The 14,252-nt window shown below is 42.7% G+C and overlaps 1 protein-coding gene across 4 annotated transcripts in view; it reads right to left on the bottom strand.

The window, feature by feature from the left end:
* PDSS1 (decaprenyl diphosphate synthase subunit 1) overlaps positions 1–14,252 on the bottom strand; it is a 49,572-nt gene that overhangs the window by 26,333 nt on the left and 8,987 nt on the right. Inside the window, exons 2-3 of one of the 4 annotated variants that reach the window (XM_077491017.1) lie at positions 8,904–8,962; positions 1,461–1,596 (exon numbers count right to left, since the gene is read on the bottom strand). In XM_077491017.1, the coding sequence (XP_077347143.1) occupies positions 1,461–1,596; positions 8,904–8,962 (195 nt within the window). Of the gene's footprint in view, positions 1–1,460; positions 1,597–4,618; positions 4,684–8,903; positions 8,963–14,252 lie in introns of those variants that run through there. The other 3 variants (XM_077491018.1, XM_077491019.1, XM_077491020.1) reach the window with 3 other exon arrangements.

Raw genomic sequence — 14,252 nt, 5'->3', positions numbered from 1 at the left:
AGAACATTGATGCAACAGAGGTTGAATAAAGTGATATGATGCATAATATACTGGTATGTAAACTTTAATTACTAAATAAAACTGTGTTCTGTTTTACCTGTTTAAAATATGGATTTCTTAATTCTTGGTTGCAAAAGTGGGGGGCGTCTTATACATGGGGGCGTCTTATACACGGAAAAATACGGTATATCCTAAATCGTATAGGTTTAGGAGATATTTCTTGGACCTACAGGTAAGCCTTAATCTAGGCTTACCTGTAGGTCAAAGTGGTTTGTAAGGGTTTACAACCACTTTAAGTGGGTAAACTTCCCTCATTTACAGACCAAAATTCATTCATTTGATTTAAAGGACAAAATGTTACAATGTTTATAGTTAGCTCAGCAGCTGAGGAATGTTGTGATACTTGGCAGACTGCCTGTTTTCTTTTTCTTTTTTTTGACAGCTGTCGGCTTGAGTAGAGAATTCTCTGCATTAAAATAAAAAAAAAAATTGGGAAAATGCTTTGTTAAGCTCGTGGGGGGGGAATCTTGATTCTTAACCATCATGCAGCTCTACTCTAATGTCCCTTTGACAGTTAGTCCCCATTCACACTGGTGTGACTTATTCATGCAATCTGACAGTTTAAAATTTCATGACAAGTCGCACCCTATTTGTGCCTATGGAACCGTTCAAATTGGCGCGATTCCGACTTGCACCAATTTGAAAAAGTTTCCTGCACTATTTTTGTCGATTTCATGTGCTATTTGCATAGACATCTGTCCAGGACCGTCTTAATGCCTGGGCTCTGCACAGAGGCCCCATGATAATCTTGGATTATAAAACGTACTTGCAATTGTCCCAGATTTGCTGGGACTGTCACACTTTTCACTAAGCTGTCCTGGGGTGGCCACGTTCCAAAACCTGTACTGTTCCCTCCTTATCTATGTATTGTGCCCTCCTGAACCACCTCTAATTTTCCTTTCTGCCTTTTTTATTGTTTCAAATTGATTTTATTAAAAGTACTAATAATTATATGTTTAATTCTATTGTCTATTTATACTTTAATTCTTGAGAGTAGGTGCGCAACTTGGGGAGGGATAGTTGGGTCCCCAGTGCATTAGTTTGCCCAGGGGCCCATGATGCTATAAGACAGGCCTGCATCTGTCATCATGAAGTTGCACAGATGTCAGCAAGCCACACATGAAATCACACTGATCTGCGACTTTTAAATGGTGCTAAATAGCGTGATTTCAAAGCCGCATTCAGTGTGAACAGGGTGTCATACCAACACACAAACACATACACTAACCTACCATAAAACTTGAACACAGAAAATCCGTGTTCCTGATTGGGTCAAGCACAGGACATCAGTGTCACAGGGGATCCACTGAGCCACCATGCTGTCATATGATCAAATATCACCTTCATAACAGTTTACCGCAATTGGATTGAGGAGATGAAGCAGAACGCCAGCAAATCACCTTTTTGATGTCTTCATAGAGATTCTTCAGATCGCTGCTCCCTAGTTTGAATGGGTCTTTATATTTGGCTTCACTATTGGTCTTACTGCAGCAGCATGTCACTTGTGACGAGTGGAGAAACCTAGACTGGGACCTGCTGAATATAAACACACAGGAAATGACTTACAACATTTGGGGGATTCATTCTTCCCTTTCGTTTGGGGTACATCAGGGGCAAATTAGAATCTTCCAGGCCTTTGTAGTTCTAGTCTGGATATTTGACCTGGAGATACAGTGGGGACATTAGGTATTCAGACCCCCTTAAATTTTTTCACTCTGTTATATTGCAGCCATTTGCCAAAATCATTTAAGTTCATTTTTTCCTCAATGTACACACAGCACCCCATATTGACAGAAAAACACAGAATTGTTGACATTTTTGCAGATTTAATAAAAAATAAAAAATGAAATATCACATGGTCCTAAGTATTCAGACCCTTTGCTCAGTATTTAGTAGAAGCCCCCTTTTGATATAATACAGCCATGAGTCTTTTTGGGAAAGATACAAGTTTTTCACACCCGGATTTGGAGATTCTCTGTCATTCCTCCTTGCAGGTCCTCTCCAGTTCTGTCAGGTTGGATGGTAAACGTATGTGGGCAGCCATTTTTAGGTCTCTCCAGAGATGCTCAATTGTGTTTAAGTCAGGGCTCTGGCTGGGCCATTTAAGAACAGTCACTCTATTATTTTAGATGTGTGCTTAGGGTCATTGTCTTGTTGGAAGGTAAACCTTCGGCCCAGTCTGAGGTCCTGAGCACTCTGGGGAAGGTTTTTGTCCAGGATATCCCTGTACTTGGCCGCATTCATCTTTCCCTCGATTGCAACCAGTCTTCCTGTCCCTGCAGCTGAAAAAAAAAAAAAAAAAAAAAAAAAACATAGCATGATGCTGCCACCACCATGCTTCACTGTTGGGACTGTATTGGACAGGTCATGAGCAGTGCCTGTTTTTCTCCACGCATACCGCTTAGAATTAAGGACAAAAAGTTCTATCTTTTTCTCATCAGACCAGAGAATCTTATTTCTCACCATCTTGGAGTCCTTTGGGTGTTTTTTTTAGCAAACTCCATGCAGGTTTTCATGTGTCTTGCACTGAGGAGAGGCTTCCGTCGGGCCACTCGGCCATAAAGTCCCGACTGGTGGAGGGCTGCAGTGATGGTTGACTTTCTACAACTTTCTCCCATCTCCCGACTGCATCTCTGGAGCTCAGCCACAGTGATCTTTGGATTCTTCTTTACCTCTCTCACCAAGGCTATTCTCCCTCAATAGCTCAGTTTGGCTGGGCGGCCAGCTCTAGGAAGGGTTCTGGTCATGCCAAACATCTTCCATTTAAGGATTATGGAGGCCATTGTGCTTTTAGGAACCTTAAGGCTGGGTTCACACTGCTGCGGGGGGGGAGATCCGGATGTGATTCGCACCGCAAATCACATCCGATCTCCGTAGCGATGCGAGTTCAGCCATACAGATAGTATGGCTGAATTCGCATCGGTCCCGCAGCAAACTCGCACGGGACCCTTTTTTTGGTCCGCAACAGAATCAGATCGCATGGGGGTTCACACCATGTGATCCGATTCCTGTGCGAGTCGGCAGATCGCACTGCGATATGCGGACGGATCTGGGGGTGTCATTAACATTTCATTGACACTCCCAGCCGTCCGCATAGGGCAGTGTGAACTGCCGGCGGGAGCAATGCGATGCGGGAAAACGCCGCGGATTCGCGGCGTTCCCGCATCGCAGCGGTGTGAACCCGGCCTTAGTGCAGCAGAAATTTTTTGTAACCTTGGCCAGATCTGTGCCTTGCCACAATTCTGTTTCTGAGCTCCTCAGGCAGTTCCTTTGACCTCATGATTCTCATTTGCTCTGACATGCACTGTGAGCTGTAAGGTCTTATATAGACAGCTATGTGGTTTTCCTAATCAAGTCCAATCAGTATAATCAAACACAGCTGGACTTAAATGAAGGTGTAGAACCATTTCAAGGATGATCAGAAGAAATGGACAGCACCTGAGTTAAATATATGAGTGTCACAGCAAAAGGGTCTGAATACTTAGGACCATGTGATATTTCAGTTTTTCTTTTTTGATAAAAAAAAAATGTCAACAATTCTGTGTGTTTCTGTCAATATGGGGTGCTGTGTGTACATTAATAAGGAAAAAAATTAACAAATGATTTTAGCAAATGGCTGCAATATAACAAAGAACGAAAAATTTAAGGGGGTCTGAATACTTTCCGTCCCCACTGTAAATGTTGTTGGGAACAAAAGCAAATAATTTTTTCCCCCGAAAACTTCAAATGGGGAATCATGTTCCAATAACCAAGTCAGGATTTTTTCCTATGTTTGGGAAGATTTCAACTCATTTCCTTTTCTAAAGTGCATCTTTGCAATAGGTCAGCAATAAAATAAAAAAAACCTGCATAACCTAAGGCGGCTACAAATGCAGCTCAACATCACATCATAAAACAACAACTTTAAAATGTTGATTTTGTGGGAGTTTTTTTATTTTGTAAAAAGGAGTTTATACTTTAACATGTGTGGCCAATAGAGCTGCACAATTCTAAGCAAAAAAATCGTGTTTCTCATTTTGGCCAGAATAAAAAAAAAAGATGACGATTCTCTCACAAGTCTTGCGATGTAAAATCTTTCACATTATACCACTGCGCAAATACAGTGTGATAGAAATATTGCAACAACCACCATTTTATTCTCTAGGGTGTCTACTAAAAAATATTATATAAATGTTTGGGGGTTCCAAGTAATTTTCTAGCAAAAAAAAAATAAATTAAAAAAAAAAAAAAGGATTTTAACGTAAAACCAACAAATGTCAGAAAAAGGTTTGGTGTTTAAGTGGTTAAACTTTTTTCACTTACACACAAAGTCTATTGCATTCAAAAATTGTTACAATGTTTTTACTTAAGTTCAACTGATAAAAAAACATTGTGATTCTTGGCAGACTGCCCAGTTTTTCTCTTCCTTTTGAGGGCTGTGGCTTCAGAAGAGCAGAGAGAGTTCTTTGCATAGAAAGAATTGTGAGAAACTTTAGTCAAGATTGTGATAACAATTCTTGGCGATTAATTGTGCAGCTCTAGTGGCCAGAGAAAAATTTGACAGTGTCTCTTTACTGGCCTTTTCAGTTCCCAAAGAAAAATATCCGACTCTTCCCAATCAAGCCACATTCATGTCATCAGTTTTCGGCAGCACCTATATTTATGAGCAATTATTTTCAAGGATGAAGCACACAAAGGGCAAAATTAGAACAAAATATCCAATGAGCACCTTGAGAATTGCTACTACATCTATCCAACCAGATATTGATGCCTTAGGTCAGTGATGGCGAACCTTGGCACTCCAGATATTTTGGAACTACATTTCCCATGATGCTCCACTACAATGCAGAGTGGATGAGCATCATGGGAAATGTAGTTTCAAAACATCTGGGGTGCCAAGGTTCACCATCACTGCCTTAGGTTATCAACAGTGTCAGATATTGCACTAGTTTTATGTTGCCCTCTTTTACTTTTTATAATAACAAATACCGTATTAAAAAAAAAATAAGTTTTATTCCTCAGATAGGTATATTATATCAGTGATCATCAACTTGTGATCTGCCTGACTTTCTGCTCATCAGCTAGTTAGTTTATGTTATGTGCAGCCCAAGACAAAATTCCTCTCCTTCCAATGTGGCCCAGGAAGATCAAAAGTTTGGACACCCCTGGGCTAGAGTTTTAGAGAAAACTGCAAGACAGATATCTGCATCAAAAGCTCTGGACAGCAGAAGGTATTGGTAAACCTCAACCCGCCAGTAAAACCTAAGCTTGGCCAAACCCTAGAGCTGCACAATTAATCGTTAAAAGATCGATTCAACCCCCTCCCCTCAGGATCTTAATCCAACATTTCCACGATTCATGTAACAAGTGCAGAGCAGTTTATCAACAACATTGTTTAGCGCTAAAAGAGAGAAATGGATGAACTTTGGTCTGTAAATAAAGTCAATTTAAAGCAACCATGGTTTTTATTAAATTGTTCCTGTTTGACCCTTTATTAACCCTTAATTTACTCTATTCAGCCTCATTAACTCATTATTCTCCTCCATTTAAATTTTATTTTCCTGCTGATTTATTTTTATTTTTTTTTATTTACTTCTTTTTCATAAACAATTAATAATGAAACTTTTTTGTTTGCTTTGTTTATTAATATTTTTACACTTTTAACATATATTTACTCGTTTTATATAAAAAAAAAAAAAAATTATATGCATTTCATTTGTAAATTAACTTTTCAATGCTTTGTACCATTGCTGACAGCTGAAGTGTAAACATAAAAGTCGTAGTATTGGCGAGTATTAAAAAAAGAAAAAAAAAAAAAAAGGAAAAAAAGAAAAAAAAGACCCGAATATAACTTAATGGTAATTTTTTATTTCTTTACACTCTACATTATTTTTCATTACATTTCTTCAAATTTGGTTAAAGCAAAGAGTATTACCGTATATACTCGAGTATAGGCCGACCCGAATATAAGCCGAGGCCCCCAATTTACCCCCAAAAAACTGGAAAAAATTATTGACTCGTGTATAAGCCGAGGGTGAGACATGCCTGTCCATCCCTGTGTGTCCGTCCATCCCTGTGGGTCCATCCATCCCTGTGGGTCCATCCATCCCTGTGTGTGTCCATGCATCCGTGTGTGTGTGTGTGTGTGTGTGTCCATGCATCCGTGTGTGTGTGTGTGTGTGTGTGTGTCCATGCATCCGTGTGTGTGTGTGTGTCCATGCATCCGTGTGTGTGTGTGTGTGTGTGTGTGTGTGTGTGTCCATGCATGCATGCGTGTGTGTGTGTGTGTGTGTGTGTGTGTGTGTGTGTGTGTGTGTGTGTGTGTGTGCATGCGTGTGCGTGTGTGTCCGTGCAGCCTACCTGTGTCCAGCCTGCCTGCGTCCCGTCCAGCCTGCGTCCCGTCCAGCCTGCGTCCCGTCCAGCCTGCGTCCCGTCCAGCCTGCGTCCCGAGCCGAGCCTCCGTCCTTCAGCTCTTCGTCGGCGGCCATTCTAGGATTCAAAAGCCGCGCCTCCGTCGGTGATAGGCGGAACACTCAATTTCCCACTGACTGCTGGGAAATTGAGTGTTCCGCCTATCGGATGTCCGTGATAGGCGGAACACTCAATTTCCCAGCAGTCAGTGGTCCGCCTATCATGGACGTCCGCTCATCATCATACTACGGACGAGGATGAGAGGATGTCCGTGATAGGCGGAACACAGACTGCTGGGAAATTCAGTGTTCCGCCTATCACCGACGGAGGCGCGGCCTTTGAATCCTAGAATGGCCGCTGTCTGTCTGCTCGACACGCTGATCGGGCAGACAGACAGCGATGACTCGAGTATAAGCCGAGGGGGGCACTTTCAGCCTCAAAAAAGAGGCTGAAAATCTCGGCTTATACTCGAGTATATACGGTATGTCTTATTTTATTGCCATATTGTTTGATAACCTAATGTTCAGGGGTTGTAAATCTATAAAATAAAAAAGTTCTTCAGAACCGTGAGAGAATCGTGATCTTTATTCTAAGCAAAAGAATAGCGATTCTCATTTTTTCCCCAGAATCGGCAGCTCTACCAAACCCCATTTTGCTCATCAAGGTTTTCAATTTCACTTGATGTAATAATTGGTTTCACATGGAAGGGCATGACCAAGCTCCACTTTTACAAGGAGAATCAAATTTTGATTAACGTCTGGATCTACTCATTGTTTTGTCATATACTTTCACTAAATTTATGTTATATGATTTCCGTTTAGTTTAAATAGCCCAGGTTTTTGGCAGGTTTACCTTAAAGTATAGGTAAGGGATTAGAACTTCTGCCTGGTTTGTATTGCTGTCCGGGCCCCGTACAGCCTACCCAACAGGGGGGCTTGGATGGAATGTCAGGAATCTAAACAGACCCCTGGCATCTCACCTTTGAGACAGAAAGGAATTGAGGACACAGATTCTTCAGTTTATTTCCCTGTAGCCTCAGCTGCACTGAAGATGAATGAACAGGACACAGAAGCTCCAATTCACTCATAAACTGAAGCATAGTAAACACAGTTTACTATGCTCAGTTATCAATGGACACAGGAGCGATCTGTACCAATCACTCACTGTGTCCAATGCAGAAAAGGAAGGGAACAGTAAATGATATGCGTTTACCCACAGCAGTTGGCAAGGCAATGAGGGCCCGGGCCCACAGAGGGGAATCAGATGTGGGCAGTACGGAGAGGGGGGGGGGGGGATCAGTGCAATGGGGCAGAGGGACAATTGCAGAACTGTCCTATGTCTCTCCCTCCAGCAGCTGAAAGCCAGCAGGAGAGAGAGGGGGAGAAACCGGCTTTCAGCTGCTGGAGGATGCACAGTGCATCATTCTATAAATTGTCCCTCCTAACACCGCACAGACATCCCTGCTGCCTGGGACTCCCTGTGTGCCCAGACCCCCCCACATAAGGCCAGTCAGCACCCCCCTATCAGCCCTGATTGCTGTATCCCTGCTGGGTAGATTCACCCTCCATAATTAGCACTGAAAGTGTGGAAAACTCCAACATTTTAAGTGGCTTTATATATACTTTAAAGGAGTAGTGGAGCCAAAGCTTGTTTATTCAGTTCCTTTTGCACTCCTGTGCCCCGTTTTTAGCAGAGAGTGGGCTGAAGTCTGCTCTCTGCTGATATCACAGTCGGTCCAGGCACTGCGTCATCCCAACCATGCAGTCTGGATCTGCCCAGATCCCTAGACCGGTGTCTTGTCGAATACTGTCCCCCATCGGATAGTGTCCGCCCTATACTGCACTTGCGCAGTACGGAGGACAAAGGAGACGCCGAAAGTCTCCGAAGATGAACGGCGCCTGCGCACTTAATAGTACATTCTGCTCTGAGTCCAGGTTCAAGGCCCACCATCCAAGTGGACATAGAGTTAGAATAAAAATATGCAGAGCAAAGCAAAGCCGTGCCCGAAGCACTCCGAGCAAAGTGAGGCCGTGCCCGAAGGTACTATTAAGTGCGCAGGCGCTGATCATCTTTGGAGACTTTCAGCGTCGCCTTGGCCTCCATACTGCGCAAGCGATGTGCCTGCACAGTACGGGGCAGAGACTATCTGATGGGGGGGGCACTTCTTGTCAGAACACCGGCACAGTCTCTCAGCGAGCCAGCCTCTCCTGCCCCCTACACAGCCCAGTGCTGCAGTGAGTGAGGAGAGGGCAGAGCAGAGAGCTGTGACTGACAGTAAGCAGCTCTCTGCTCAGGGGAACTGTGAGAACTGAGCGATCGGTGGTGTTCGATTGTTCGGTTCTCAGTGTTAAAAAAAAAAAAAAGCCATACTTCTCTTAAGCTGTTCATTTTTACATGCAGATCTTTAGTAAAATGCTATAAAATGTACAAAGGTTTCCCTCTTCATTACTTACCACCAAAAAGCACTCATCGAATGTGTGAGCAGGCCAGACCTTATAGGAGAGATGCGAATCTGCAAAATAAACAAAAGTGGATGTGTGAGACTTTTCGGTGTAGGTCCAATATCCTTTACAGTTACATTATTATGATGCAGTCTTGGACCTCTATGTCACCTACAGGTAATTTATAGCTCACAAGTGATCTAATGTCACAACTGGCACCACACATTTTCACACCAAACATCATGCTTTGTGCTGCATTTTCCAACAGAAAAATGCTTGAAGAAAATGTTTTTCTTTTCCTCAATAGTTTATAGTAATGATTTCTTATACCTAAACATTACTCTGCACTGCATTAGGAAAAGATTGCAGTATACGGCACATTGCTAGACAAGTCATTGAAGAGGATTTCAAAAATACAATGCATCCCATACGTTTTAAAGAAGAACTCTGGGCAAGCAGTTACATACAAAATATAAAATCCTTATAAGAAACCGATTTACCTGCCAAAGGATTTATATTTCTATCCAGTTCTAAAAATTTGCACAGCTCTGCTGCACAGCATTTTTTCCCCCTCTGCAGCAATTAGGCAACATTACACACGGATGTTATAAAAAAAATGGCCTGTTAAGCTAGTTCCAGCGTCTGGAAAAAAAAAAAAAATCAGCATTAAAGAAATTTTATTAGTGTTTTGCTCTGGCGTCAATGTAAGCGTTAGAAAAAAAAAAAAAAAAATCTCATCACAATATAATAAAATGTATAGCTCAGAAACTCTGACGCTAAAAAACGTCGGTATGGCTTTAATGCGCATTTTTTGCGCGTTCACGTCAAAACTGCTCTAATGCTGGAGCCTCTGAAGGCACTGGTCCTTGTTTTTTTTTTGCCACAAAAACGGCCATGCTTGTTACAGCTCAAAAACGCCATTAATGTATAAGCCCATTGAATAACATGGAGTTGCCTTCTTAAGCAGCAAAAAAAGCTCAAAAAAGCCGCTTTAAAAACATCAGTGTATATGAGGCCTAAGGCTAGCTTCACATTGCAATGCGCAAAAACATGCAGCTGTTTGCAGGTGGATGGCAGTGGCATTAATTCTTTATGGCATCCCAACCTTGCTAATGTGCACACATTCACAGGCACCAAAATGCATGGTACTTTGTTACCATGCATTATGGTGCAGTGTGATATAAAAAAAAGGTTATGCACTTTTTTTTTTGCATTCTGCACCTCTAGGGCACCCCAATGAGATGCATGGATTATTTTTGGAGAAAATTGTTTGGTGTCACTTTAAAAGGCCCATTCACACCAGGATGCACCATACCACATTGTGAGTGTGTTTGTACACTGGGGTGCATTGAAGCGCACTGCATTACCAAACCTCTTAAAAATCAATGGACTGTAATGCACCCCAATGCATAAAAATGATGTCCTGCTGCATTTTTTTTTTTCTTTCTTTTTTGAGGGCAGCATCAACATCTGCAATGCAGTAATTCAAGTGCTGCAACATACTTCATGGTGTAATGAGGTGCACTGCAATTCCACAGGGTTCAACACAAGAAAGTGTTTTTCACTGAAGCACACAGCAACCCACATTTTCCATTTGCGGAGCACAGATGTTTTGGGATGCCATTCAAATTAAATAAAAATGCATAAATAGATGGCATTGCACCTCAAAAAAAAAAAAAAAAAAGAAAGAAAAAAAAAAAAGCTCTGCACCTTTGGGCCTTCTTTCCTGTACACAGAACTTGGCTCTAGTATAGAGCAGCCTTTCTAAACCTTATAAGGGGAACCGGTGCCAATAATTACTACTATCTACAGCTCACAGTACATTAGTGCTATGGTCACCGAGAATAATGCTCCTTACATTGCAGTCATTGGGAAGAGCCGCCTCCCCAGAGAGAACTAAAAAGATCATTGGTGTCAGTGGTTTCTCATCTGAGAAGAAGTTGCTCATTGCTCAAGGAACCCCTAGCAACCTCTGGAGGAACCCTGGTTGAGAAAGGCTTGCATAGAACATGACAAAGCTAAAATGAATCTCTTCCTGACCAGCCGCCACAGTATTACTGTGGCAGAACGGCATGGGTGGTTGAAGCAACCTTATGTTGGGCGCGTGCCCCCTAGGAAGCCGTGACAGTCATATTCGTTTTAGAACCGATCAGTCTCCAGGCCCAGCCCAATGATTTTCAGTTGACCCTTGCCAGAGATTGGAGACCTATTGCGGTCTCCAAATGTAAGACCTTTTTGGGCCTATCCCTCCTCATGGGCATAACTAAAGAAAAGTGAGTTGCGGTCATATTGGTCCAATTCACCATATGCCTGTGTTCTCTGCCTCCATGACCAGGACACGATACGAGCAGATCTTGTGGTTCATGCATTTCCTTGACAATGAACTCTGTCGTCCTCGGGGTGACCATGAAAATGATCGGCTCTGCAAAATTTGGCCCCTCGAAACCACTTCAACCAGCAGTTTGCAGTTTTGTCTACTCCCAATCAAGTTGTCTGCTTTGACGAGTCGTCCCTGATTAAGTTTTCTAGCCGCTTGTCATTCAAACAAATGTGCCAGATACGGGATCAAGATGTACAAGCTGCTGGGGTAAGCCCCGGCGATTAAACAGCACAGTGCCAAATGCGCCAATTCCATGATCAAACAAGTGACTAAATAGTGGCAGGATCGTGTAATAATTGTCCACATACAAGTGGTACCCCTTTCCGAATATGCGTGACACCAAGTCACCAGGCAGTAACCATCCCTTCCCTCGTAAACCATAAAACTATGCAATGACAACAAACAATGTAAATTTTACTATCCATAGGTGATGCTTTAAAATTCTTTACAGGTTAGGATTTACAAAGGAGGCCTGGAGCTAGAATTACTTGCCCGTGATCTGACGTTTGTGGTGATACCTCACATGTGGGACCCTCGTTTGCGTGTGTGCGGGACCAACGCACCTGTTCGCCTATGCACGTGAGCAAATTATTAATTTATTTTCTTTTACACTGTCGCTTTGAAATTTTTCATTGCTGTCACTGCTTGTAATAGCAATCGAGCGGTTAGTTAGCTGCTCCAACTGCTATTACTAGAGAGTCGACCATCAGACAACACAAACACAAAAAGTCCAGCGACATATGGGGGTCATTAGGTGATTATAGACGTAGGCCTTGCCCTTAGGTCCCGGCCCAATGACATGTTTCACCCCGCTATGATTAGGCCCTAGCATAGGTGAAACTAACTGTCTACAACCAGCTATACACAATAAACTTAAGCTGGTCATACATAGACCCAATTCAGCTGGTTCAGCAGGGACTGAACAAATTTCTATCCATCTGTGGTTGAACAGAATTCAACCAATCGACTTTGTTTAACTGCCCTGTTGTGTAAAGGCTGCTCAATCCGCACCGAGGGCAATAGGCTGCAGTGCTGATCTGTGGATTCTGAAAGCGTGGCGGTTTGCCCGCTGTCAGAAATCAATGACACTGTGGGGAGGATCCCCCCCCATCCACCTCGAATGTATAGATGGGCAATCGGGACAGGTTTTTTTTCCCCCCATTTAATCCGCTGACCTATATATGGCCAGCTTTAGCAGTGGAAAATTGGTGAAGTACACTTTCATACTTCAATTTTAATGTTTGTATTGAGCTAGATGAGCTCTTGCGACCGGAGCAGTGGTCATCCCCGGGGGCGGTTTTAGGAGATTGCAGGAGTGCAAGTTTTCTTTTGGCATTTCAAAGCAAAATCATAGATAGAAAAACCACCAAATCAATAACTAGAATGATAATCAAGATGACTGCTACATAGATACCGTTTTCTAAGAAACTATAGATCAGTCAGGTCATCCCATGGACTATGGATTTATGACATACGCTTTCTGTCAAGGACAACGCGTAGTAAACCAGTCGTGTCTCACATACAGGCAGATCTTTTTTTTTTTTTTTTCTATTTATTTCTTGTCAAAAAAGTTTTATTGATTGATTGTATAAAGAACAGAAAATACTTGAATACAGGAAAATCCGTCACATATATTTACGTGCGATAACAAAATCATGAACAATCTTATCTTTACTGTGAATGCGTGAAGACCTGAGCCTACACAGGAAGATCGAGATCTTATGTCAGATCGTTCCAAAAAATGCTTCTAAACTCAACTGCCTAGAAACAACCCTGTGTATATGTACTGATAACATAACAGAGGAGAGTTCAGGAGCAGCTGGAAAAAACAAACAAAAAAACAAAACACCCAACTGCTCCTAAACGTCAGTTTACCAGCAGTGAACATGAGGCCTGAAAGACTAAACCTCTCTCTGACACTTGTCACTTACAAGTTAAAATCTGTATTTTTTGCTAGAAAATTACTTAGAACCTCCAAACACTAATTATATATATATATATATATATATATATATATATATATTTATTAAGCAGAGACCCTAGAGAATAAAATGGCGGTTGTTTCAATTAGGGCTGAAAAGATTAATCGATAATGAAAATCGTTGTCAACGATTTTCATTATCAATTAGTTGGTCCGCACCATGTGATCCGCGGAGCGGGCCGCGGCTTCGGCCTAGCCCCGGAGCTGGCGGCCATCTTGGTACACCCTGCGGTGGCGAGCTGCGCGCTGACGTCACCCCCAGCGCGTTGTTCAGCCTGTGTCAGCCCAAGTGAAGGAATTCTGGAGGAGTCACGCTGGATGCCTTGCCTGCCCTCATTCAAAACTTATTTTATGCAGGTACCACTACATTTATTACCTAATCTAACCTAATAACTAACTACTATCTATTAGATAGTAGTTAGTTATTATCTAATCCTATCTAAGCCTTTCCACTTGCTCGGCACAGCCACAATGTTGATTTAAATAAAAAAGGTACAACACTATCTGTCCCCCCAATAAAATGCAGCTTATTACAAGCATAAAAACATAGCATATCACTGACAATTTGCGCCAATAGGCATCCCGGGACTCATCACGGCGGTCTGTTTGGAGGAACTTTGATCGGTGGTGAGCTTGGCGCAAATAATCAGTGATATGCTGACTATGTTTTTATGCTTGTAATGAGCTGCATTTTATTGGGGGGGGAGAGATAGTGTTATACCTTTTATTTAACTAGTTGCTGACCGCCGGCCGTCAAATGACGGCCAGGCGGCGCAGCTATTGTGGCGGGAGGCCGTCATATGACGGCCTCCCGTTTAAACAGGGATGCGCGCGATCGTGCGCGCGCATCCCTGTTTCTTCGGTGGCGGCGTGTCACGGAGACACCGCTCGCCACCGAAGGGGGTGAACAGCCATTCGTTATGGCTGTTTACCACGTGATCGGCCGTGATGAAGTCACGGCCGATCACAGATGGTCACACCCCCTACGTGCACGGCGCAT

The sequence above is a fragment of the Lithobates pipiens genome, unplaced genomic scaffold (genome assembly GCF_037356315.1).
Source record: "Lithobates pipiens isolate NorthernLeopardFrog02 unplaced genomic scaffold, aLitPip1_a1.2 Scaffold_19, whole genome shotgun sequence".
NCBI classification, from domain to species: domain Eukaryota; kingdom Metazoa; phylum Chordata; class Amphibia; order Anura; family Ranidae; genus Lithobates; species Lithobates pipiens.
Note: the sequence above shows the minus strand (reverse complement) of the source record. Positions and strands in the feature narration are given on the sequence as shown.